The sequence below is a fragment of the Loxodonta africana genome, chromosome 12, assembly GCF_030014295.1.
Source record: "Loxodonta africana isolate mLoxAfr1 chromosome 12, mLoxAfr1.hap2, whole genome shotgun sequence".
In the NCBI taxonomy this organism is placed as follows: Eukaryota; Metazoa; Chordata; class Mammalia; order Proboscidea; family Elephantidae; genus Loxodonta; species Loxodonta africana.
Genome location: NC_087353.1, coordinates 55443677 through 55469908, shown reverse-complemented (window position 1 = coordinate 55469908; position 26232 = coordinate 55443677). Strand labels below are relative to the sequence as shown.

The following is a 26232-nucleotide window of genomic DNA, read 5'->3' as shown; positions in this document are numbered from 1 at the left end:
GTGCTAATAGGCCTCTCCCTGCTCAGGACCTCACAGCTATCGGTGTCACCAAACCAGGCCATCGAAAGAAGATCACGGCAGAGATCAGCGGCCTGAGCATCCCTGACTGGCTGCCCGAACACAAACCTGTAAGGCCCCCCACCTCCTGGTGCCCGGGCCCAGGACAGGCAGACAGACAGGCTAGCTCCAGCTCAGGGGAGAAGAGAGTGGAGGATGGCCCTGTCAGCAGTGAGCTGCCTGGATAGCCTCCTACCTGTCTGTCCATCTGTCACGGGCACTGGGGCCAGCCTCCCTGGGGCAGGGGCCAGGGTGACAGAGAGTCTCAGGGAAGGGCGCCAGAAGCCAGAAGTATCCTCTCTCCACCCCTACTAAGATCCCCCCAGCTCAGCCAGCCACACGGGCACATCACACACGCACCTGGCATCACCCAGGGCACATGCTGCTGGGTGTGCTCACACACCCAGGGACACGGTGAGTGCGTACCCAGTGTGTGCGTGCGTCGTGAGATGGCACACATCCAATAACTATACTCAGGGCATCCTAGTTGGTTGCTTGCACACACCTGTTCGGTGCCCACACCAGCTGCGCGGACAGCTGATGCCCACTTCCAGCAATGCCTGGAGACAGCCAGCCTGTGGGTACAGGTTCTGGGCTGAGAGCAGGTGGCCCTGGACTGCTGTCTGGAGGGTCTGCACCCACCCACGTGCTCATCCACCTGCCCTGCCCCCCTCCCCTGTCAGCAGCTTGAGGGCCTCCCAGCCTCACAGGGTCCCCTTGTTCTGTGCACGTCAGTGCACCCAGAGGGTGACAATTGTGCCGCCTGTTGGTGTGTGAGTGGGGCTAGCGGGGAGCATGGGCTCTGTTCAGGAAGCAATCAGGTGTTTCTGGGTGAAGCTCATTATGAGTATTTGCATGTGATGTGGCTGGCAGTGCGTGCCCAAAGCAGGTGGCGACACATGAGCGTGTGCACAAGAGACACAGGTGGGGCATGAGTGAGATGCAGAAGGGGTGTCGATGCCCTTATGTGGCTGAGTGTGCCATGCATGTGCATGTGTGCATATGTGTGTGCAGTGCATATACACATGGATGCACACATGTGGGTGAAGTGTGTGTGTACGCATGCACACATCCAATGTGGCTATGACGTGTCTGCATCTGTGATCTGTGGGTGAGTTGACACAGGGAGCCGCCCCTGGGGCTGGGGGGCAAGTGAGGAAGTGATTTCTTCCCCCTAGCCCTGGAGGGTGGGCGTCTGAGGAGGGGTCATGCCCTCCATGTGTGTGTCTGTGTGTACTCACACGTGCCCTGAAGAGCTGGCCTGGGGCTCCTGTTCTGTGCCTAAGTGGTGGCCATACTCTGCCTACACTGTCTCTGTTGCTGACACAGCTGGCCTATCCATTTGTCCTTCTGTCTGCCAGCTGGCCTGGTGTTCCCTCCCCGGGACAGCTGGGAGTAGGCGGGTAGGGTGTGGGCAGCAGGCCCGGGCTGCCCTGTGTCGCCTGCCCCCAGGCTAACCTGGCCGTGTGGCTGTCCATGATCGGCCTGGCTCAGTACTACAAGGTGCTGGTGGACAATGGCTATGAGAACATCGACTTCATCACCGACATCACCTGGGAAGACCTGCAAGAGATTGGCATCACCAAACTGGGTGAGAGCTTGCCCTGCCCGCCCCCGGTCCTTGCCGGCTCCCCCCAGCCTGAGCCATGCCATGCCCCATGTAGGACACCAGAAGAAGCTGATGCTGGCGGTGAGGAAGCTAGCGGAGCTGCAGAAGGCAGAGTATGCCAAGTATGAAGGAGGTCCCCTGCGCAAGAAGACACCCCAATCGCTTGAAGTGGTGGCCATCGAGTCACCGCCCCCGCCCGAGCCCACACCTGCCGACTGCCAGTCTCCGAAGATGACCACCTTCCAGGACAGCGAACTCAGTGGGGAGCTGCAGGTGGCCATGACCGGCCCGGCTGAGGGTGCTGGGGCCTCCGAGAAGACCTGCAACCAGTTACCACCCACCCCAAGGGGCAGCCTGCGGCAGGAGCCCACTCTGGGTGGGCGGGCACGCCACATGAGTAGCTCCCAGGAGCTGCTGGGTGATGGGCCCCTGGAGCCAGGCAGCCCCATGTCACGGAGCCAAGAGTACCTGTTGGATGAGGGGCGGGCCCCGAGCACCCCACCCAAGGAGGTCCGGCCCAGCCGCCATGGCCACAGCGTCAAGCGAGCCAGTGTGCCCCTAGTGCCCGGTAAGCCACGGCAGGTCCTCCCACAGGGCACCAGCCACTTCACGCCTCCCCAGACACCCACCAAAGCCCAGCTGGGCTCCCCCCAGGCTCTGGGGGGGCCTCATGGTCCTACCCTGGCCACGGCCAAGGTGAAACCCACCCCACAGCTGCTGCCACCAGCGGAGCGGCCCATGTCACCTCGCTCGCTGCCCCAGTCACCCACCCACCGTGGCTTCGCCTATGTGCTGCCCCAGCCTATGGAAGGAGAGGCAGCCCCTGTGGCCCCAGGGCCTGTGCCCAGGCTGTGCCTGCCCCCTGAGGCTGACGGTGAGCCGGGGCGGCCGAAGAAACGTGCCCACAGCCTGAACCGATACGCTGCATCTGACAGTGAGCCGGAGCGGGATGAGCTGCTGGTACCAGTTGGTGCAGGGCCCTATGCCACAGTCCAACGGCGAGTGGGCCGCAGCCACTCTGTGCGGGTGCCCGGTGGCACTGACAAGAATGTCAACCGCAGCCAGTCCTTTGCTGTGCGGCCCCGCAAGAAGGGGCCCCCGCCGCCCCCACCTAAGCGCTCCAGCTCTGCCATGGCCAGTGCCAACCCAACTGATGAGCAAGGGCCAGATACCGAGACAGAGGGGGCTGGGCCCGAGGACAGTGGGCTGGGGGTCTGGGCACAGCGCCAGAGGGCCAGTGACCTGGCCAGCAGTGTGGACACAGGCAGCGCAGGCAGCGTGAAGAGCATTGCAGCCATGCTGGAGCTGTCGTCCATTGGGGGCGGCAGCCGGGCTGCCCGCAGGCCCCCTGAGGGCTACCCCATACCCTGCCCTGCCAGCCCCGAGCCAGGCCGGGTGGCCACAGTGCTAGCCTCTGTGAAACACAAGGAGGCCATTGGGCCTGATGGGGAGGTGGTAAACCGACGCCGCACACTCAGCGGGCCCGTCACTGGACTTCTAGCCACTGCCCGCCGGGGGCCTGGAGAGCCCGTGGGGCTTGCAGAACAACACAGCCCCTTTACTGAGGATGGCACTGCCCGACAGCGGTCCCGAGGCCCAGCCAAGGGCGAGGGCAGTGGCGAGGGCCCACCCCTGGCCAGGGTGGAGGCCAGTGCCACTCTCAAGAGGCGCATCCGGGCCAAGCAGAGCCAGCAGGAAAACATCAAGTTCATCCTGACAGAGTCTGACACTGTCAAGCGCCGGCCCAAAGCCAAGGAGCGGGCAGCAGGGTTTGAGCCACCCTCATCACTGTCCGTGTACCAGAATGGCATGGGCACCCTGCACCGCCGGCCAGTCTCAGAGCAGGGCATACCCCCTGAGCTGCCACTGGTGCCCCCGCCCGCCGAGTCACTGCCCACTGACCTGGAGCACCTGCCTCCACTGCCCCTGCCTGACAGTGATGTGCGGAAGCCGGCCAAGCCGCCTGTCTCTCCCAAGCCAGTCCTGGCTCAGCCCGTACCCAAGGTGCAGGGCTCACCCACGCCAGCATCCAAGAAGGTGCCACTCCCAGGCCCCGGCAGCCCAGGTAGGTGTGGAGAGCCAAAGAGCAGGACCCCCGCGTCTCTTTCACACCTCTTATGGGATTTGGGAAGCCTGGGTGGGGGTGGGCTGGGGACATTGATTCATCCACTGATGGAACAACTCTGTGCCGGCCCAGGCTGGGAGCGAGGGGACACAGTCCTGCAGAAAAAAACCCATGAATGGCGCCTGTGGAGGGAGGACAGGTGCAAGATGCTGGAGGGGCCAGGGAGAGCTCTGACATGGTTGAAGAGTTACCCCTGTGAGGGCGAAGGGAGAGGGGCCAAGGATGCAAAGGTCCTGTGGCACTGAAGCAACCGAGGGGCCAGTGTGACCGCAGCAGGCCCCACCTGAAGGGGGAGCTAGGTGGGAAGGAAGGCTGGCGAGAGGAGCGCCCGCGGCAGGGTTTAGCCAAGACCCCCAGCGCTTGGGAAGCTGTGGCCCGAGCATTTGCACGTGGAAGAGCGCCCCCTGGCGGCAAGGGAGGGTGGGGGCGGTAGGAGCCTGACCATAGGAACAGTCCGACGGCTGCGGTCCAGGGCCCCAGGTCCCCGCCCCGTTGCCAGCGCAGTCCTCTCCGCAGAGGTGAAGCGCACCCACGGGACGCCGCCGCCCGTGTCGCCCAAGCCGCTGCCACCGCCCACGGCGCCCAAGCCGGCCAAGGCCGCCGCAGGGCTGCCGTCGGGCACCGCTACACCGTCGCCCGCGCCCTCGCCGGCGCGTCAGTCGCCCGCCGCCCTTGCCAAGTCGGCTGGCATGCCGCTCCCAGTCGGTGTCAGGCCCCCGTCCCCCGGCTCGTCCGCGCTGCACGTGCCCGCAAAGCCGCCGCGCGCCGCCGCCGCCACCACTGCGGGAGCCCCAGCCGCGCCCGACCGCGCCTCGCCGGGGGACAGCGCCCGGCAGAAGCTGGAGCAGACGAGCGCCTGCCTGGCTGCCGCGCTGCAAGCGGTGGAGGAAAAGATACGGCAGGAAGACAGCCAGGGCCCGCGGTAGGCACTACAGGCGCGGGGTGGGGGCGGGGCCAGAGGCGGAGTCTGCGCTCGACCCCGCCCCCTCACTGCCGGAATTGGCTGTGAACGGCCCAGGGGCGGGATCTGGAACAGGGGTTGGGGCCTAGTACAGACCATTGGCGGGGTCATACCGGGGTGGAACCTGGGCGTGGTCTAGTCCGGCCCAGCAGCGCTTACCTTCTAGGGCCAGCGGGGGGCGGGGCCTGGAGAGGGCGTGGTTGTGCGCAGGGGGCGGGGCCCATGGGCGGGATCTGCCCCCGGCCCTGTTCAGCCCCACTCGCGGATCTGGCCGAGACTAGCTGGGCGAGGACGCGGCCTTCCCCGGGCCCTGTTCGCTCACTCCCTTGCGGCTGCCCCCAGCCCCTCGGCCGCCGAGGACAAGAGCACTGGCAGCATCCTGGATGACATTGGCAGCATGTTCGACGACCTGGCTGACCAGCTGGACGCCATGCTGGAGTAACCGGCCGCTGGCGCGTCGGGCCGGCCCGCGCCGCCCGGACTCTGGCACCGCACACTGATGTTTACCTCAGGACGAGCACTGGACCGGGCGGCTGCGGGCTGATGCGGGGGCAGGCCTCTTCGCAGCCCCTGCACAAGCACAACTCCTGCCCTCTGCCCGGGGCGCCTGGCAGGGACTCCTAGGGCTCCGCCTGACGCCGCGGCGCCCGGCGCGCCTGCTGCTCCCCGTGCAATACCTGCTGGGCCGCCAGTCCTGCCCCGGGAGGAGAGGAGGGGGCACCACTGGAGTCCCCTCCCACTCCGTGGCAGAGCACAGGCCTATGCCCAGCACAGAACTGCCGATCAGGGGCCTCAGCCAGCCGGTCCATTTCAGCACAAGGGGCAGGGGACCGAGGCTGGGGCTCGTGGGGCTCCCACCCCACTGCACCCTCCCCAGAATATAAGCTATGGAGAGTATTAATTTATTGGGAATAAGCTGAAGCAGATTTCCCCAGAGAAACAAAAAGGTATAACTTGAACAAATATATATTTAAAGAATATTGGTTCTATAGAAAACCACTTACCGACTGAAAGGACCACGGAGTCTAGCTCGAGGCAGACGCTGTTAGAGACCCAGGCCCTCTGTCCGTCCTTCCCTCCCTCCAGTCAGGAGAAGCAAGGCCCTTGGCTCTGTAGCACAAACAGGGAGCTGGGGCCAGGGAGGGGGTCGGTGCTCTGCCAGGGCCTCTCTGCTCCCCTCTCCTCACTTCTCTGCTCCCCTCTCCTCACTTCTCTGCGTCTGAAGAACTCGAAGGATGTGCCTTGCTCGCTGATGGGCCGCGTCCCCTTCCAGACCCAAGGAAGATGGGGGCGGGGCTCCCACCTCCTGCTGGGCATGGCCGAGCCCTGGGGGTGTGGCTGGGGTGTGTGTGGGTGGATGTAAGTGGGCGCGTGACCGCGGCAAGGGCGCAGAGGCGTGCATGCAGCTGCCTGTGGCGCATGTGCGTGCATGCCTGCCCCTAGGACCCCGTGCTGGCCCTGCACAAGCAGCCAGCCCAGTCCCCACTCCAGTTCCGACGGCCGCATGGTCCGAGGCTGTGTCCTGTGGTGTTCTCACCCCCTCTCTCTTCCCCTCCAACCCCGCTACTCTCTTCCCCCTTAACAAGTACTGACTGGTCTTCTCTACTGTGTTTGCTGATCCATTTGTGTTGGGAACAACTTTGACATTTCTTAAAAAAAAAAAAAAAGGAAAAACGCTGAAAGCCAGCCAGTGATGGTGACACAGGCCAAGTGGAGGGGGGGGCTTAGGTGGCATCAGGCACAGGGCCCCTTCCAGCTGTTTCACATGGCACTCCCCAGGAGTCGGTGCCATGACCACCAGCCTGGCCTTCCCTCAGGCTCCTCTCTAGCAGAAGGGGAGGGGCCCGGGCAGGGGGCTGTTGTCAGCTATCAATAAAACAGCAGAAAACGGACCTGCCTGGTCTACTTTTTAGGGGAGGAAGTGCTGTAGAGAGTGGAGGCCGGGCCTGGAACCCTGCCCCCAAGGTGGATGGTAAGCCTTGTCCTGGGGTCAGGAGGAACTCCTTTGTGCCCTCCCCTATGCGGTGTCAAAAGTGAACTCCTTGAGATGTGAAAAAGGAACCCTTTCATGCCCCTCCCCTCTAGTGGCTGTCCACAGACATCCTCCAGCAGCATCTCCTTGAGTCTTCGCACACAGCCCCCCGCCCCAAGGACCTGCTCCCACTCACAGCCACAGTCTGTGCAGAGTTTATTTCCACCTGGAAGTAATCAAATGTATGTACAGTCTAAAAACAGTAGAAAATGTGAATAAAAAGGCCTGCAGTCCATCTCAGGGAAGGACCAGGCTGGGCCGGCTGAGTGTCGTACCTGGCACCCAGGGGAGGGTGCTGGGTGTTGTCCTGACAGCCGTGAGGACGCCACTGAGCGAGCGCTGGGAAGGTACTGCCAGCCTGCCCCCCGGGCCCCACAGGCAGCAAGAGCCCCAAGGCTACCTGTGCAGCCAGCTGGCTCTGACAGGCCCAGAGGATGCTGAGGCCCAGCCCAAGCTCTTCATTAGCAGGTCCACACCTGCAAAGACAGGGCTCTGTGTCAGGTGCACCTGCGGCCCATGCCGCCCTTCTCTGCTGCCTGCCCTGGGCCACTCCGTGGGGCACTGACCTTCACGGTGCTATCCACAGCACCTGAGAAGAGCCGGCCCCGGGACACGGCCAGCGCAGTCACGCTGCCCTGGTGCCGCAGCAGAGTCTGGGTGCAGATCATGTTGTCCATGCTCCAAACCTGAGGGCACATGAAACACGAGGCTACGTGGCGATCAAGTGCCCCACCCCTTGTGCCTGCTATCACCCCAGGCTGGCACATACCCTGAGGGACCGGTCATACGATGCACTGAAGACTTTGGTCTGGTCTGGCGTTGAGATGACCGCCAGGGCGTACACAGTGCCCACGTGGCCCGTCAGGGTCCGTACCTGCTCCTTGGATTCGATGTCCCACACCTGGGAAGGGGTGAGCCCAGGTAGGTGAGGAACACTAACAGGGCAGAGCAGGGCCCCAAGCCAGGCCCTGCCGCTGGCCTTACATGGATGAGGTTTTCATAGGTGCCGCAGACAATGTGGTGGCTCGTCACAGCAATTGAGTAGACACTGCCGCCTGATGTCTGAAGCACGTGGATGCAGTCCAGGGTCCGAATGTCCCAGATCTATGGGCGAGTGCAGGCTGCTGGGCCACCTCCCGTGCCAGGCACTCCCCAAGGGTCTGCAGGGCTCTGGATACCCCAACCACCCACATAGCCAGGCCTGTTCACCCTGTCTGCTGGGGGCGGGGCAGGGGATCCCCGGCCCCAAGAGCAGATAGGAGCCCCAGGAGCTACCTTGGAAGTGCAAGCAGAAGACAAGGCCCTGCCAGCAGGGATGGCGCACCTTGATTGTCTGGTAGGAGCCGCTGTATAGGTAGCTCTGGGCGGCCACCAGGGCCCGCACCCAGTGGTTCAGGCCTGTGAGTTCTTTCTTTAACTTCAGCTCGGTGCCCACGATGTCCCAGACCTGTAGGACCAGCGGTGAGTGCAGGACAGAGGTCCTGGTGCTCCAGGACCCACATGTGCAAGCCCCTTCCCCACACCTTGATGGCCTTCAGGGAGCCGCTGAAGAGCATGTTGTGTGAGGAGACCAGCGTGCACACTGGGTTGTCGTGGGCCCGGATCGTGTTCACCTTCTGCAGGTTCTGGATGTCCCACACCTGGGGGGAGCGCAGGAGCCTCAGGGCACCAACAGCCTGAACCAGGTCCTGAGCAGTGAGAGTCGTGTGCCAGCCTGCCCACCCCTGCCACCTGCCTGCCCGCCCACCTGCCCACTCACGATGATGGTGCAGTCTGCAGAGCCGCTGTATAGCTTGCACCTGGGGAAGCAAACCCACCATGTCAGGGCTGTCGTCCCAGCTGACACCACCCTGGCCAGGGCCACCAGGCACTGGCAGCTTGGGCCAAGGCCACTGCTGCTTTCCTCAATCTCCAATTTTCAGCCTCAATGCCAGGACCTTGGAAATGGTGGCCAAGCCCCTGGTGCCTGCCTGGAAAGCAGCTGACAGTTGAGCTGTGAGGTAATTACCCGCCCGTTAGCACTGAATAAATCCGCCAAGCTGGTGCTGGCAGTTGAGCTGCTGCCACCCGTAAGTGGGCATCTTGCTCAATTGTGCTCTCTCACACACACTCACACTCCTGCACACGCTCTTGCAAATGCTCACACACTCACCCATGCTAATACACACACACGCTCACACTCAACATGCTCATTTTCACACATGATCTCACACACATGCCCTCACCCATGCTCACTCACACCCATGCTCACATAAACACCGTCACCCATGCTCACACACCCATGCTCATACACACGCTTGCATTGGCACTCACACTCACATGCTCACTCTCATACACATGCTCACACATACACACTCACATTCTCACACACATACCTACTTGTACTTACACATCTTCTCACACATGCTCATACTTATGTTGATACACACAAAGCCTCGTGACAGCAGAACAAGAGGGGACCCCCCAGGGGCAGGGAAGTGGCTCCTCTGGGATCCCTGCCTCCAGAGTTGTGCCCAAGGTTCCTGCTACAGGCTGGTGGCAGCTAAGCTCCCGCCTGCACCCACTGGCACACCAAGGCCCCGCCTCTGTGCTGGCTTTGGGAGGGCTCCACAGCCTTCCAGGCTCTACAAGTGGCTCAGCTCTGAGGACAGGGTACAGATAAAGAAGCAGGCCCAACCAGAGCCCCCCAGGCCCAGCGCTGCACAGCGACCCACAGGAGGATCGGCTATGCAGGCATGACTCATGGTCACAGGGTCCTGCCCTGGCTCCACACACCACATGAAGGGCCACACTGTGCTCACCCTTGGATGCAGAGCGCCAGCACAATGCCGTCGTGGCCCTCCAGAGTCTTCTGGCACTTGTAAGTGGTACATGTATCCCACACCTGCAGAGACCAGGGTTAGGTGCCCAGCGGTCAGCCATGTCAGGGGCACAAGTAGCAAAGAGAAAAACGGGACATTCAGGGCGCTGGTGGAGGCTGGCAGGCAGGTCCACCCCTCAGGCCACCCCACCCACCTTGATGGTCTTGTCTGAAGACCCACTGAAAAGCAAGTCACCCGTGGAGTAGACGCAGAGACACCAGACAGGACCCTGATGCCCCACAAAGGTCCCCTTGCATTTGAAGATCTGCTGAGGGTCGTAGGCTACAGAGAGAAGGTGGGGTGAGGAGGCGTGGGGGGCCTGGGGTGGGGTGAGGAGTTGCAGGGGACCCTGGGGCAGGTCAAGGAGCTGTGGGGGTAGAGGGGCAGGGTGAGGAACCATAGGGGCCCAAGATCAGGGTGAAGAACTGTGGAGGTGGATGTGGAAGGGGGTGGCAGGAGCCACATACTCACATCCCAGGATGCCCATGTTCAGCCGTGCATTGATGTGGGACAGCTCGTCCTGCAAAATCAAGAGTGGGGTGCGTGGGCAGGGCTGTCACAGCCTCCACAGCAGCCCCCCAACCCCAATCCTGAGCAGTGGGCCATGCAGCAGCTCACGTTCAACATGGAGGCATCGCGCCGGAACTCCATAAGGTCTTCACTGAGCTTGCTCTGGTTCTCATCCAGGACATCTGGGCGGCAGGAAGGGAGCAGTGTCACCAGGGCCAAAGGCAGGGGTTACCCCTAAGCCCCCGCCCCAGGGCCAGGCCTCACCAAACTTGAGCTCCAGGCTCTTCTCCAGCTGGTCAATCTTTTCAGAGAGCTTGCCCAGCATGGAGCGCAGGAAGGCAATCTCCTGGTCCTTCTGGGCCAGAGCCACCTGCATCTCATGGAAGCGGTCATCTGTCTGCTGCAGAAATTCCTTCAGGCCCTCAAAGCGGCACGTCTCCAGGTGTGTCTCATATGTGTCCTGGTTCCCGATGAATGTGCACCTGGGATACAGGACAGCTGTCCTGCCCACCTGCCCTGGACCGCTGCCACTGGCCTCCCCTTCCCAGAGTCTCTCTCTAGCTGTCCCATGTCTGCGTCACTACCCCCAGCCCGGCCCCCTTCATCTCTTGCCTCGATGCCGCCCTCCGTGCCGCCACACCCACCCACCCTCCCCACTCACTCTTGGGAGCCAACAGGCTACTTTGCAGGTGAAATCCAGGGCTTCACCCGTGCTTGGAGCTCCCAGGGTTACTGTACTCTCAAAACGAAACCCGTACTCCTCACAAGCCTCCAGGCCCTGGAGAGCCCTACTCCCCTCTGTTCTCTACTCCAGCTGTCCCTCTGACCACAAGGCCTTTGCCCAAGCTGGTCTAGCTGCTGAAACTCCCTTGGCCTTCTTTGCCCAGAATCCTCCCACGAGCGCCTTAGTTCTCCGAGCAGGACTCCCCTAACCACCGCACTTCCCCAATCGGCCCAGTCCCTCTCTATGCTCCTAAGGGGCTGAATTGCTCCTTGATGTCACCTGTACCTGAATTTGTAATTACACAGTCATCGCTGTGGCTCCCAGCTAAGGTCTGTGTCCCTGGGACCCTGGCTGTCTCCCTGGCGTGTGGCACAATTTCAGCTCTCAATCAAGGCTCGCTGAAGAAGTGACCACGAGTGCTGGCCAGGTCCTCCACCCACCCCCAGGCGGGCCCTGCCAGCTGCCACCCGCACCCACCCCCGCCACTCACCCGTACTTGGAGTGGGGACATTTGATGTGCTCGCACTCCTTGAGATGGGCCTCCAGGTTCATCTTGAGAAGAGGTGGGCAGCTAGGGTTATTGGGGCACCGCACGGGCCGGTAGTCACAGTTGCCTTCATGGTCCCTGTGGGCAGGAGATACGAGGGGGAGGGTGAGCCCCTAGGAGAGTGGGCTGGGGACCCCAGCCACCCTGGGAGGCACACTCACTTCCGGGCACTGAGCTTGATGGTGAAGGGGCAGCCTCGGGGGTCCACCTCGAAGGCGCTGGGCTTCCCGCTGCCCGCTGCCTGGCAGCCATGTTTGCAGTGGATAAAGAGCTCCCCAACCTGCTCGGCCACGGCAATGTTGTTCACCACCACCGTCAGCTTGGCACTGTCCACAGGGCATTTCTCTGCATGGGGAAGGGCAGCTGACCCACAGCCTGCCTAGTCATGCCTCCCCTGACACTGGGGCCAGGCTGGAACTCATGGGAAACCGAATCCTTCTGAGGTTGGAGGTGGTCAGGTCTGAAACATGCTCCCCTACCTAGGTGTGCACGAGCTCTTCATCGGGTGCCTCCCCTGAGGCCCCAGCACCCAGGCGTGGAGGCATGTCAAGCCCGAGCACAATCGAGGGGTTAGGTGGCACAGGGGCCTCTCCACTCCCCCCAGGACTGTCTCGGGACTGAGCACAAAGCCCACTGAGGGGCAGCCAGGACCAGAACTTAGCAGGCTTAAGCTGACCTCACGAGGCCCTGTCCTGCACCTGGGGAAGGTCCTGAGCCTGGAAGTCCCTGGGAGCTCATTTAGGCCCCGAGCTCCGGCCCCAGCATCTGCCCGGGGGCCATGCCCAGCAGCGTCATCTCCACACCAGCAGAGTCCAGCATGCCTAGACACTCGTGTGTGCCTGAGAAGCTGCCAGCTACTGCGTGGCAGCCATGGGCACACAGGTATGGGCCTGGCCGTGAACTTCCTGAAGGGCCCCTCCCTAGCTGGTGATGGGGCCCAGACTGGGGTCTACGGAAGGAGCCTACCTGACTTGAGAGCGCATCTTCTACAAAAGGTGTGCTGTTGGACAAAAAACGGAGGCTTGAGCAGGACTCTGCATCCAGGACCTCCTGCCCCACCTGCGCCCCAGCCAAGCTATGCCAGCAGCCCCACCCCACACGTGGTGATCACAGTCCTGCCCTGCCCCACCTCACCCCACATAGAGTGATCACAGGTCTTGCCTTCTTCACCCCCCACGTGGTGATGACAGGGTCCACCCCTATCCCCACCCTGCACAGAGTGATCATGGAGTCTGCCCCCAGCCCCATCCTGCACGTGATCACAGGTCCGCCCCTGACTCTACCCAGCACCTGATGAGCATGGGGTCTTGCCCCCCTCACCCCACAGGGTGATCATGGCATCCTGCTCCCCTCACCCCGCATGTGGTGATCACGGGGTCTTTGAACACGCAGCAGCACAGCTGGCAGCACAGCTTCACTGATGGCTGCTCTGCAAACACCAGCGGCTCCTGCAACCCCACAGGAGGGAGGGTGAGACACAGGCGCGGACCCCATCAGGGGAGGAGGCTGCTCTCTCAGGGCGGGGCGCCTCACCACTTGGGGCGAGCCCTGAGCATGAGGGAGACCGGGAGGGGTAGAGAATAGGAGGTTTTGCGGCCCAGAGCAGCGTCAAGCAAGGCACTGCGGCCAGTGGGAGAACAGAGTGGGCCCCACCTCCCCCTACCTAGATTGAGAACAGAAAGGGCCCCACACTCCCCCCAGTCTGTACTCCCCCTGGCTGGTGCCCTGCTGCCTGGCACATAGGGATGCCCCTCAAAGCCTGCTGGCACCGCACCCACCCCTGCCCCCACTGAGGGCCCTCCCCACGTACCGGCTCCTCCTCCTCCTCTGGCAGTGAGAACGTGGATCGTAAAGACATGCTGGACTCAGAGTGCAGTGAGCGTACAGAGATGGCTGAGTCAGAGCGGCGCGGAGTGCTAATGGGCGGCTGCAGCACACGAGAGGCCAGCATGGGCCTGTCAGGGGGGCCTTCCCGTGGGCCGGCACCCCCAGCCCCGGGAGGCGGGGTGAGGCCAGTCCCTGTAGACACTCGACGGCAGAGCCACCCCCGTGGTAGCGGGTGTTCACAAAGGGACCCCGAGTACCCAGATGGGCCAAGGCATGCGGGAGCGGTGTGGGCGCGGAGCCCCCGCCCATCAGTCACCAGCCCTGACGCTCACTGTTCTGCCACCCGGCCACCTTTCTTTGTGTAAATGTAGAAACTTCCTGGTATTCAGTTCTATGAGGAGGACACGCTGGGGCTGCTTCCTGCTTCCTGTCAGGGAATGCACTGCGGAGAGGGCACCCCCACCAGCCAATCCTGGCCGCTGTGGCCTCAATCAGTGGAGTGAGCGGGCTGGGAAGGGGCATGGGCTCTGGTGTCACAGGGTCAATGCCCCCTCCTGGCCACTCTGTCCAGGGATGCAAGGAAGGTAGGGACAGATTCAGCGACCCCACGCCAGCATCCCTGAAAGCAGGGGCAAGGGCCAGGCAGTAGCTCTGCCTGCACTCCCAAAGAAAAGGCCCTGCCAAGCTCTGACCCTGGTGGGGACGCTGCCCCTACCCTCCCAACCGGGCATGGAAACTGCTAGAAGAGCTCCTGCAAGCGCCACTGCTCCCTGCAGCCCCGCATTCCAAGAGCCCCAATCCTTCAGAAGAGTAATGCACAGGCACCCCAGCCATCCATACCTGGCATGCTGCCACACCTCCCAAGCCTGGCCTTTTACCCTTAAGCCTAGCTGCAGGGAGCTGCCGCTGCTCTGGCCTAGTTGCCCAGCTGGCGGGGCCCTCCTAGGGTATGGAGGCTGCTGGAACACCCCCCAGCCCTGGTAGGAAGCGCAATGGCTGCAGAGGCCCGGGCCACAGTGCTGTCCCTGGTTTCCGCAAGCAGGGAGTGCAGGACCTTGTGTACCCCTGGGCCCAGACATGGGCCTCCTGGCCAAGGCAGTGCCCCCCTGCATGCCAAGTGGCCTGTTCTCCCTGGTGTTTGGAGACTCATGGCATAGAGAGAGACCACTGAAAGTGACTACAGCTTCCCGGGGTAGCCGAGCTTGGGGGTGCATAGCTCCACTCATGATGCCCACCTACCCAGCACTGGCTGCTCTCGGGGTCACTGCCTGCAAAGCCAAGGGGCTGAGGGCCAGGCAGGCCTGAGCTGGTGGTCAGGAACAACCCTAGCCTGCAGGGCCCCAGCCAGCAGACACGGTACCCCTGGGCAAGTATGGTGGCTGCCTCAGGCCCTCATGGTGCTGATTATGCCACCTTAGGTCCACCTTGCCCTATGTGGACACTCAGTTCACAGGACAGGTCAGAGGTCGTGGAGACTGAGGCAGGCAGGGGCCCAGAACACCTAGACTTTGTACCTTTAGAGCCCACTGCAGTGCCTGGCACACAGTATGTTTGTTAACTTAAAATAAGTTTCTCCTGTGAAACAAAAAACAAAAAGGCCCAGTAGCCCAGGGTGAAGAGAGGCTGGAGGAGCTAGAGAGCCAGTGGAATCTGTCAGCAGGCTGCCAAGCCTGGTGAATAAAGTCCAGTGTAGAGGAATCAATGCAAAAGAGGAGGCGTGGCCACCACAGAGGGCCCCCAGCCTGCCCCTGCCCATACCCCTACCCCTGGCCAGCTAGTGCCCCAGCCTAGGGCCCTGGTCCGGCGCCAGTTGGCCCATCACCCAGTGACCAGCCTGGCAGGGCTCACGCACCAGCAGCCAGCCCACCTCTGCCTGCCTCCCCTCTTCAGGTCATACAGCCCCAGGCAATGTTCTGGGCTTCCTGTGGTCAGCACAGGCTCACAGGTCCTTGCCTCTGTTGACCTCACAGCTTGGGTCACCCACCCTTCCTCTTGTGAGGACTCCTGAGGCCTCCTGCCTCCAGCTGGTGGCAGAATGATGGGCCAAGATCTGATTTAATCCTTCTGATCAGGTGTCTGGTGCTCCTGCTCCGCTTAAGATGAAGCAGGCACACCTTATCTGGGCCTGCAGGCGCTGCCCCCTGCCTGGCTGCCCTGAGGCTGCCTCCAGCCCTGTGGCTGCCCCCGCCTCTGTGGCCTAGGGCAGCTGGGGCCCATCAGGGCCTCCTTCCCGACCTGGACTGCCTGTGCACTCAAGCCTCAAGACACTTGTAGGTGCTGTTCCCTCTGCCAATGCCCTTTCTTCCCCTCACCTCATCAGCCCCTTCTGCTTGCAGACCTTAGCCTCAGGCTGCTCCTGGGGAAGCCCGGGGGATAGGGTAGGGGCACAGGGACCTACCATGCTGTCCTCCTCATCGCGTGGGGAGTAGGCAAGCGTGCTAGAAGAGGAAGGTGTTCTGCGGTGCTGTTTGTACGTGCTAGTACCGTCGGCTGCAAGAAATGAGGGGCCAGGACTACCATGAACACAGGCCACAGAGGGGCTTGACTGGCACTGCAGGCGCTAGGCTACCCCAGGGGTCTGCCAGGCCGGGGGCAGAGCCTGGGCATCGAATGGGGGCTCTCCAGAAATGCTCCTTGCCCACCCCCACGAGCTGCCTTTCTGGGTCTGAGGGGGCCGCATAGCTGGGGCTGGGCTCAGGGGCCACTGGAGACTCTGCTGCCAGGTGGTAACAGAGGGACCTGGCCCCTGCCCCAGCAAGCACCCCTAGCCCACCCAGTCGTTTCCTGCTCTCAGCCCTCCCTAGAGCCAATGGCGGAAGGCTCAGCTGCCTCCCATGGTCAAACCAGAGCCCACAGCGTGGCCCAGGCAGGTGGGGGAAGGCCCTTCTCTCCCGAGCCTCTGGTGGGATTCCCTTTGTCCCAGCCTGACCCAGGGCCAGCTCTGCACCCAGCCAATGCCCAAATGGTTGCACCAAGGGTCACTTGGCAGGAGAGGGACGTCGATTCACTTAACCTGTACAGCAACCCTGGCAGCCCCATTTACAGAGAAGGAGACTGAGGCACAGAGCCTCAGGCCCTCAAACCGTGTGTGGCTGGGCCAGAACTGCATCTGGGGGTCCCGGGCCAGGCTCTCCTCCCATAAATCAGCCGCAGGCACTTCGCTCCCTCCCCTGCCTCCACATCACAGCTCGCTGGTGCCAGTGGGCAGGGCTAGACAGACATGAGGCTCAACAGTCCACAAGGGGCATGGATAAAGCCACCCTCACAGACCGCAGCCTCAGGCTCAGGAAATCTCCCGAGGTACCTGCTGGTGGCCATCTCACCCCCTCAGCCAGAGGCCCTCGAGCGGCCACCATGGCTCAGCCCTAGCTAGGCTCAGGGATCATGACTAGCCTCCAGGCCTGGGTTCAAGATCCAGGGTTCTCTTGCTGCCTTGTGGCAAGGCCTCAGATTCCCCTTCTATGATGAGTGGGACTGGTGAGGCACCTGTCTGGGCCTCGTCTCCCAGCTCTGCTCCACCCCCACTGAGGGGGCCCTGGGCTGAACGAGGGTGCGGCAGGCCTGCATCACTATCTGGACTGGCTGCTGCCCTGGGAGCTCCCAGCTGCCAAGACAGGGTGCTATGAGGTTTCCACAGGTGAAGATGAGAAACCGGAGAACAACTGCTAGGGTGGTGAGACTAGGAGTAATGTTCATGTCCATAATAACTCAGAAAAGACACTTGAGGAAGAAAAGGACACTTTCAGAGCCACTAAGGAGGTCACCCAGCAGAGGGCCTGTGTGAGCACAGGTGTGCCAGGCAGCCCACAACCCCATGGCCATGCGTATCCAGAGAAAACCACGGAAAAGCAATTAAAAAGCTAATTAGCATTTCCTATCCTCCTCCCAGGGGCGAGGTGCCAAAAAAGCAGAACAAACTTGCACCCTGGGCCCCCCGGGGCTCTGCCAGGAAGACCACACTCCTGTGCACCTTCTGGGAGGGGGCAGTGCCCTTGGCAGCCATTTCCTGTGACCTTCCTGAAGTGCCAGTCCCAGGCCATTGGACCACACTCGGGAACAGAACTCCACAGATGCTGGAGGGGCAGGGGATGCCAGGTGGGAAGAGAAGCGAGCACACAGCTGCAGGAGCTGTGGAGAGGGTGCTAGATGGCCTGACCCCCACCTGGCCAGGGCTGAGACCAGCAGGGAACAGAGGGTGCGAGCTCCCACCAGCCAGGAAACACCCTCAGCATATGGCCAGGGAGGAGGAAGCAGACCCTGTGCCCAGAATCGGCCAGGCCCTCAGAGGCTCACCTTTCGTGACGGTGGTGACGGCTGAAAAGGCAGGCCCGAAGGTTGTTTCCATCCTGGTCTGCAGAAAGAGCAGGGACATGGTCTTGGCCCAGGAGAGTATAGACACGAGTGTGCCCGCACCATATACTTACACACTAAGGTATCGTGTGTGGAAGCAGACATACCCACAACAGAGATGCACCCATGTGCACATGCACCACATGTTTACACATGGATGCACCACGTGTGCATGTACCTGGACACTCTAACAACATAGATATGCACATGTTACAAGCACCACACACTTAACACACTAATGTACCACATGTGTATGGACACAGACCCATGACACACACACGTGGACATGCGCCATATGCGTGCACAAAAATGTACGTGTTATGGACACAGACCCATGACACAAACACACACGTGAACATGCACCACGCACTTACACGCTAACGTACAATATATATATGGACATGGACAGGCCCACGACACAGACACACGTGTGGACATGCATCACACGCCCCCTAACATAACACATAGACACAGACAGGCCCACAACACAGACATGCACATATGGACATATGGACGTGCACCACACGATTGCACACTAATGTACCATGCATGTATAGATACAGACATGCCCATGACACAGATACACACATATGGACATGTACCACATGCTTGCACACTGATGTACCACATGTGTATAGGCATGGACAGACCTGCAACACAGACACGCACATACACCATGCGCTTACACACGGATGCACCGTGTGTGCATGTAGCTGGACACCCCTACAACACAGACATGCACACGTGGACATGCACCACATGTTTACACACTGACCACCATGTGTGGGTGGACACACCACAACACAACACACACATATAGCAGGCCCCGCTCGCCTTCCTAGGCAGGGAGGGCCCCCCTGGAAGATCTGCAGTGTGAGCACAGCCTGCTGGGGGTCCCTGGATACATGGCGGGGGTGCACAGAGGAACAGACTCTTACTCCAGGGATGCCTTACCCTGGTGGCAATGTTTGGGGCAGGAAGGCTGGCAGGTTCCCCAGAGAAGTGGTTTTAGTAGGTGTTCTTGTCCAAGCTCATGCTCTAGGTGGCATCTAGGGTCTGCAGGTTGAGTCCTCTGCAGGGGAGCAGACAAGGAGATCAGCACTGGGGCTTCTGTGGCAGGCACACTTGGGACTCTTCACACCACCAATGCCAATGAGGGTATGTCCATGGCAGGCAAAGTTCCCTACGTCCCTTCCACCCAGGTGTTCACAGCCGAGGAAGGGAGGAGCCCCACGTGGGTGGATGGCACCAGTTTCTATCCTTCGAGCCTTCATCATCTGAAGAGCCTGCCTTGCTCCACCCCAAAGGTGAGGGAACTGCCCCTGCATGCCTGCTCCTCCACCCTGAGTCATAGCCAGTCACTTTCAGGCCCATCCCTCCCTCGAGTCAGATATCCCTGGGGCCAGGGCCAGGCCTCAATGGGTGATCACTGTGCTGGGCCAAGCACGAAAGCACCATGGCACGATGAGAGTGTCCTGCCCCCACAGCCCCAGGATCAGGCAGGGGACACTGGCCATGGGAGACCCTGTAGGTGCAGAAAGTGGAACGCACCTCTCCTGAGCCACAGCCCCAAAAGAGAGGGGTTAGAGGGAGTGTGGGGCCCAGTGTTGACCAGGCCTGGTACATCTGCAGGGGAGGAGGGGGGCCCAGTAGGCACAGTACTCTGAGTATGGGGCTCCAGCACAGCCGCATGCCTTGTAGGGGCTTCAGCCCTGATGGGCTGTGGTCCCTCCCAGGCCCTCCTACTACCAGAAGCCTGCAAGGCTGCATCTCATTAGTCTCCTGCTGAGTTGGCTGGGTTAGGGTCCCAGGATCATGGCCACTTGGGCCACACTCGTTCACATCTGGCGACCCCTTGTAGCACCTCCACGATGCTGCACACAGGCTAATCTCCCTGGGGTTGGAGACCCCCTTGGCCTGCTCAATACTGAAACCAAGGTCAGTAACTCTCCTAGGGTTCTTGCATCCTGGGGGAGGGGAGGTGGCAGGCATGGAAGCCCACTCGATGTGGCCTGCTTTTCGGGTTGGGGGCAGGTGGCCAGGAGCAGCCCGCCGCAGGGTAAGGCTCAGTACTAAGAATGCAGGACAGCAAACAAGCCCCCAGCCTGCACCAAGGCTCGTCCTCTGCCCCCAGAAGCCAAGCAAGACTTATCCTCTGCCTGGACAGGAAAGGAGGCCAGGCACACACCTGGCAATTCTGGCACCTTCTCCATCAGGCCATCCTGACTTGCCCCTCTGGTGATGCTCACCCCACACATGCCTTCAGGGTGGCCCTGTAACCCACAACCACCAAGCAGCGTCTCTTCACTGAGCGGCCGTCTCAAGCACTTGAGTGCCTCTGGCACCTGCTCCCATGTGGTCTGCCCACAGCCTGCCATGAGTCTGCTCAGCCTTGAGACTCGGGCCTCAACGAGCATCTCTCAGGAACCCTTCCCCAATTATGGGGTGGCTTTTTTCTCAGCCCTGCAGCTGGTGCTGCCTCAAGGCACCCAGCCCCCATGCTCTGACAGCCCTGCAGGTTTGATGAGATGGGGTCCCGCGAGCTTGAGCCCAGTGCCTCCCTCTGTTGCCCCCTGCAGCATCCCTGGTACACAGCACAGCCCACAACACCCCCCACACAGTCAGCACCTTGGCTCGGAGAGGCGACAGGTTCAGACAAGGGCCAGGCACTGGGACTGGAGGGCTTGGCCCATGTATCCTCAAACAAGCTCTCAGGAGTGGGTAAGGGCCAGCAGCGGGCCTGCAGCAGGGCTCGGAAGAGGGCGCTAAGGCTGACGGGCAACAGTGGCCGGGCTATGAAGTGGCCCTGGGCAGCAGTGGCAGCAGCAGTCTCCAGCCTCAGCGGGAGGTTCAGGGTCCCGGGCCACTGGGGTGAGGCTGCCCTGGGTGGGGCGAGGCACCAGAACCTGGACTTTGGAGGCCCTGCCCAATCAGCAGTTGGCCCAGGTGGGCCCATCCTTTTTGGGAAGTCCACAGCTGGCTCCTGTCTGGCCTGTGGGGTGCCCACTGGGAAGAGAGGTGGGGTCACAGGGAGGCCGCCCTAGACACCGACCTGGATTCTATAAATCCACCTGCTCCCTCCATGGCGCACTTCCAGGGACGAAGTGCCAGCTGGGGTGGTGGTAGGCCGGGCCAGTAGGTACCTCCCAGGGAATCTGGCTAGCCCACCAGCCCCAGTGGTCCAACACCCAGTGTTCCATCTGCAAGCACCTATGGCCAGCTGCAGCTGGGCCATGCTTAGAGATTAGGTAAACAGAAAGGCACGCAGCCACATGCAAAATGCCCAGAAGGTCCTGGGGCCAATGACAGCTGGCCTGGCCAACACACATCCTGACGCCATGGGGGTTCCCAGTGTTTGGCCACGCCCCTCTCTGCCCTCCACCTGACTTGCCCCGTGCTAACCACATCTCCAGAATCTGAATCTGGATTTAGCAAGATGCCTAGGGGCTCCCGCCTGATCCCATGGGGTTGGTCTTACAATACCTGTCTCTCCCGTTCTCCTCGGGCCAGGTAATCCTGCAGGTCATACCCGGGAAAGAGGAGGCTGGCCCAGGTCCCCACAGCTCTGGCCTCTTCTGTACCCCCAGTCGACCTGAGGCACTTGGGCAGCTGAATGTTGCCAACCCAGAACAGAAATTCTTGGGTCCTCACCCCCCTGTGGCCTGGTCCTGTCTACACGCCCTCCCTCCAGTGCTGGGGGAAGCAGCTTCCACAGGGTTCATGCCCTCCTCCAAATGGGCCAAGGTAGCAAGGCAGGGCTTAGAAAGGGCTTCCCTGTCAGCCCTTCTTGGCCCTCCCTCCAAAGTCCCGAGGGGCCCTGAAACCTAGTGGGGTGGCCTGGAAGCCAGGGAGTCTGCCCTTTAAAGAAGAAAAACACCCTGGCTCCCGGAGGAAACAGGCTGTTGTTACTCCTGCTACAGCCTGTCAGTTGAGAGGTGTGACCAAGGGTGCTGTGTGGCCCAGGGCAAGGTAGGGCAGGCCAGTGGTGGCATACAGGGTGGTCTCTCCTCCTGCTGTCCCCACCCGGGAAAGGCTGAGCCCTGAGCAGGGCCAGGGGAGGGCTACCCACACTCTTCACACCTGAGTCTGGGGTCAAGGACCAAGGGATTCCCAGGTGCCAGGGAGCTCACTGCAGCCATTTAGGAAGCAGAAGTCTTCCACATACATGTAATGCCTCCCCACCACTTGCCCTCCTCTGAACAGCCCGGGAGTGCCCCTCCATAGGAGCCTCACCCCATGATCTGTGCGGGGAGGGTGAGGATGGCTCCCTGGGACCACTCCCAACCCCACCTCAGGGATGCTGGATGCACCCTGAGGGGTATGGATCAGGCATGGTGGGGTCCTGCCCACTTAGGCACTATGGATGGCAGCAGTGTGAGTGGTCAGCCCAGCCCATCCCGGTGAAGTGGGGGGCGAAGGGGGTCTTTGGACACAGCTTCCTGCAGAGGTCAAGCCCAGCCCTAGGAAACAACTCTGGCAGCGTCACGTGGGTGGGCAAGGGGAATCCCCTGAGCAGCAGTGCTGAGGCAGGGAGGAGCAGCCTACACTGGGAGTCCCATCAGCCCATCTGTTCTGGCAGCCGCCACCCCAGGGAGGAGCTCGAGGGTGTAAGAAGTCCAGCCCTGTGGGTGGCCAGCACTTCAGAGCTGCCTGGGGGACCCAGGCTGCCCAACCCTGGGTCAGCCCCTGGCTCGGGTCTCCAAGGCCAAAGTCTATGCTGGGCCACCAAATCCTATAGAAATGGGCCTGGTTCCCATAGCAAAGCCACATACTCCCCTGGCAGTTCCCTGATGTCCTCTTAGCACGGTTTTTCCATCTCGAACATGCAGGGTGTGATATCAGGGCCCCCTTCCCTTTCCACTACACTACAACCGGAACTCTGCAGTCTGGGGACCTGCATAGCCTCCTAACCAGCCCTCTTCCCAGGGATCTCCCCCACTCCAGCACCCCTGCGACCCATCCTCTCCTGCCCAGGTCTCCCCATGGGTCTGAGCCTCTCCAGCATCTATGGCTCACCCAGCTTTAACCCCACCACCCACAACAGGAATGCCTGCCTCTTCCTCACCTGCCCCTCAGCATTCAGGTATCATCTCCCCGTCCTTTCTCCCGGGGACCTGGCTAGTCTGCGGAAAGTTTGGAGGGCTTCCTGGAGGAAGGACCTGATCAGATCCTGATCGGGTACTTGTCTTCCAGTCTCCGTAACTGGCTGCTGGGGCCACTCCAGGGGCAGTCCGCCTGCCTGCACCCTCCCTTGGCTCAGCCTGCCTGGCCCCTGGCTGTGGGGGGCAGTGGGGGTAGTGGAAAGGGCAGAACTGGGCAGCCTCTCGCAGGCTATGGAAGCGGGTCTCCCAACTAAAGGAAGCAAGTCTGGGTTTCTCCAGCATTCAAGGCCTAAGTGCCTAATGACTGTGCCTTACAAGCCACCTGGGGTCACTGTCTCAGCAGCTCCCCCAGCTCCTGTCTTGGTGCAATTCCCTTCGCGCTTCCCCGTGGAGCCTGCGTGGATCCCCACTCCTGAACTGGGTCTGAAGGTGCAATGGGGACTCAGAAGACATCTACCACCCCAACCCCACTTGAGCCATGCAGCAGCCTTATCACCTCCTCCCAGCACCCAGGACACCTGAAGTCCTGGGTCTCCACCAGGCTCCTGGGGTGCCCTCCCTTAGGTGATCCTGGGACTGGTTCAACTCACCCTCCCCCAGGTGTCCAGCCAGCCCCAGCCTCTTCCTGCTGCTTGAAGTCTGCGCTTGGACATCAGCACCAGCCCATGGCCCAATTTCCCTCCTTGTCTGCCCCCTGAGTATGTTGAGGAACAACCCTACCTCTTCTGCCCTGGGGGCCGGCTCACAGGGAAAAATCCGTGAGAGCTGAGGGGTCAGTCAGCCCCCTCCCGCCAGCAAGGCCTGGCTAGGAGGAATCCGGGATCAGAGCAGGATATGCCCTGCAATACATCTTTGGGCTGGGTACGTGCTGGTACTCCAATGCAGGCTCTCAAGGTGTCCATCACAGATGGCCCAGCAAAGTGGTAAAGAGTGCAGGTGCTGGACCCAGGCAAACCTGGGTTCAAACCCCACCTCAGCTGAGGAGCTATGTGGCTTTAGGCAAGCTGACTGCCTGCCTGGGCCTCAGATATCCCACTCAGAAAATAGGTGGAACCGTGAGAGATGACATACGAGTTAGGAGTGAAGGCTCCACACGGCAGTTGCTCTCTGAGAGCTGAAGGTGGAGGCTCAGAGAGGCTGGGTGGCTGGCCTACTGACTACACAGCCAGCGAGAGGTCGTGCCGCAGCTAAGCCCAAGTCCAACTAGTGCCAAAGCCCTACTCCTTCTGACTCCTCTGCTGCCCCCGGCAAACCAAGGTGCTCCCCATGCATGTAAGCCAAATTGAACCAGAGAGCACGAGTCACCACATCCTGCTGCCGGGACCTGTCAACCAACTCCAACCCCACCACCTTCCATCATCTCTTCTTCCCACTTTCTAAATGGCTCATCCTTCCTCCAGCCTGCTCTCCAAGGTCCACAACAAGTATACACGCTGAGTGTGCCAGGCCCTGTGCTCGACATGGGGATGTGGGTGGCTAAGAGTGAGTCCAGCCCTAGAAAAGGCAGGAGCCTGGGGAGCCAGCAGAGTCAGGAGCACAGGAATTCCCGTTCAATACAACAAAGACACTTTTCCATGGGTTCCTATCTTCACCCAAATGGATGCTTAAGACCTTATTGTTGCCATTCATCTCCAGAAAGATCTTCATACACAGCCATGGTAGGAACCAGGAAGCAACTCCACAGGTTGGGGTGCTTACTCCCAGCCAGGCTGCCCACACTCCTGCTCCTATCAAAGGAAGGGTCTGGCCTGGAGAGAGAGGCTACTGGATGTAGGGACCCTGGACCCAGGGTTTCTGTGGAGAAACCTGAAAGCCCACAGCAGTGAAGCAGATTTACAGCAGAGCCAGTGCCCAACACACAGACCCTCAGGGAAGAGGTCCAGGAGGGGAGAGGCCCAAAGACAAGGAACTAGCAAGAGCGTGGCTACATGCTTGGCACTTGGCAAAGGCCAGGAGGTGGGCAACTCTAAGGAGAGGGTTTGGCGTGGTACATGGGGAGGGGTCTCAGGGATGGGAGAAGGGTGGCAGCCACGCTGAGCAGCACAGAGCTATAAGAAGGGGAGGCAGCAGAGTAAGGTGGAGCCCCACCCCGGGGGCAGAGTGGGATCCAGTAGGACCCACCCCTGAAGCCCAGCTCAGCCCCAACATCCAGACTCGGCCCCAGATGACAGCCCTGGCGTAATTCAAAACCATCAGGCCCAGGCAGCCACATCCCAGTGAGGTCTACTGGACACCCGCCCCCCACCCCGCTCCTCTGGAGACCCAGCCTCATCACTGCTCCCCTGACACCCCACCCAGCACCGCAGTCCACCCTTCACACACAACCAGAAGCCTCTTTACTAGACGAAGATCCAACCCCATCACCCCAATAGCTTCCTCTTGTATTCACAATGGAGTCTGGGTGGTACAAACAGTTAATGTGCTTAGCTGCTAACCAAAAGGCTGGAGATTCCAGCCTACCCAGAGGTGCCCCAAAAGAAAGGCCTGTTTCCGAAAAATCAGCCATTGGAAACCCAGTGGAGCACAGGTCTACTCTGACACACATGGTGTTGCCATGAGTTGGAACTGACTCCACAGCAGCTGGTTAGGTACACACAATAAGATCCCCATCCACACCCTGTGGGCTGGCCCTGCCTCACTGACTTTTCTCATCACTTTGCAGTGCTCTGTGAGAGTACGCCCTGGCCAAGCCTTTCTCACTCAGGGCCTTTGCACATCTGGCTGCTCTCCTCGGAATGCTCTTCCGGGCAATTTCCCAGGACTTGGTCCTTCCCCAGCTGGGTCTTTAGCTAACTGTTCCCTGGTCAAAAGGCCTCTCAGGGGCCTCAACTCTCTTTCTCAGCACTCCATTTCTTTCTTTCGTAGCAACTACAGCAATTCCTCATTATCTTAATCTGTATAACTACACTTCTCCAGGACACTTGGCGGCGTGTGGGGACATTTTTGGTTGTCACAGCTGGGGGTGGGGTGCTACTAGCATCTAGTGGGTGGAGACCAGGGACGCTGCTCAACATTTTACAATGCGCAGGACAGTACCTAACACAAAGAACGATCCAGCCCGAGCTGTCAACAGCTCCGAGGGAGAGAAACCCTGCACTCTAAAACGAGCAGATGAAAATTCGGGTCCTGTTCCTCCGCAGTCTCCCAGGCGCCTAGAACAGTGCCTGGCACCTAGGCGGCAATTAATAAATGTAGAAGGAATGAGTAAAAAACAAGAGATTGAAGGGATGGAGTCAGTGAAGAACAAGCTGACAGGCAAATGGACTGACACAGAGACCCCGGCCCGGCTCAGCCCCGCCCCCCCCCCGGCGAGACCCCCCTCGCCCGTACCCCTACGCATCCGCTCCCCACCCCCAGCGCGCGCCCCCCAGGCGCGATCCCCGGGTCCTGAACGCCGCGCGGACACTCACCCGCCCCCTGCCACCGGGGAGCACTAGCACGGCCCGCCGGCTCCATCGTGCCCCTTCGGCCGCGGGCCGGGAAACCGACCGGACGCGCGAGCCGGAAGTACCCACGCGCCGCGCCCG

At 61.1% G+C, this 26232-nt stretch overlaps 2 protein-coding genes across 3 annotated transcripts in view; one reads left to right on the top strand and one right to left on the bottom strand.

Moving 5' to 3' along the window:
* Positions 1–6930, top strand: part of CASKIN1 (CASK interacting protein 1) — a 17409-nt gene extending 10479 nt beyond the window's left edge. The window contains exons 16-20 of the mRNA XM_023557522.2: positions 27–128; positions 1510–1648; positions 1722–3731; positions 4308–4713; positions 5095–6930. Of these exons, the coding sequence (XP_023413290.2) occupies positions 27–128; positions 1510–1648; positions 1722–3731; positions 4308–4713; positions 5095–5194 (2757 nt within the window). The 3' untranslated portion in view covers positions 5195–6930. The remainder of the gene's footprint in view (positions 1–26; positions 129–1509; positions 1649–1721; positions 3732–4307; positions 4714–5094) is intronic.
* TRAF7 (TNF receptor associated factor 7) lies at positions 6924–26232 on the bottom strand. Of its 2 annotated transcripts, none has more exons than XM_023557520.2 (21): positions 26116–26232; positions 18558–18675; positions 17547–17604; positions 15652–15743; positions 13237–13353; positions 12782–12874; positions 12393–12426; positions 11588–11771; positions 11370–11504; positions 10420–10637; positions 10264–10337; positions 10117–10165; positions 9800–9927; positions 9586–9668; positions 8544–8583; positions 8308–8460; positions 8109–8231; positions 7769–7888; positions 7554–7685; positions 7351–7470; positions 6924–7260 (listed from the first exon to the last, which is right to left on the bottom strand). In XM_023557520.2, the coding sequence occupies exons 3-21, from the start codon at positions 17596–17598 to the stop codon at positions 7246–7248; spliced, it is 1962 nt and encodes a 653-aa protein (XP_023413288.1). In that variant the 5' UTR covers positions 17599–17604; positions 18558–18675; positions 26116–26232; the 3' UTR covers positions 6924–7245. The 2 variants fall into 2 exon arrangements, with proteins under 2 accessions (XP_023413288.1, XP_023413289.1); XM_023557521.2 differs by having other exon boundaries at positions 11376–11504.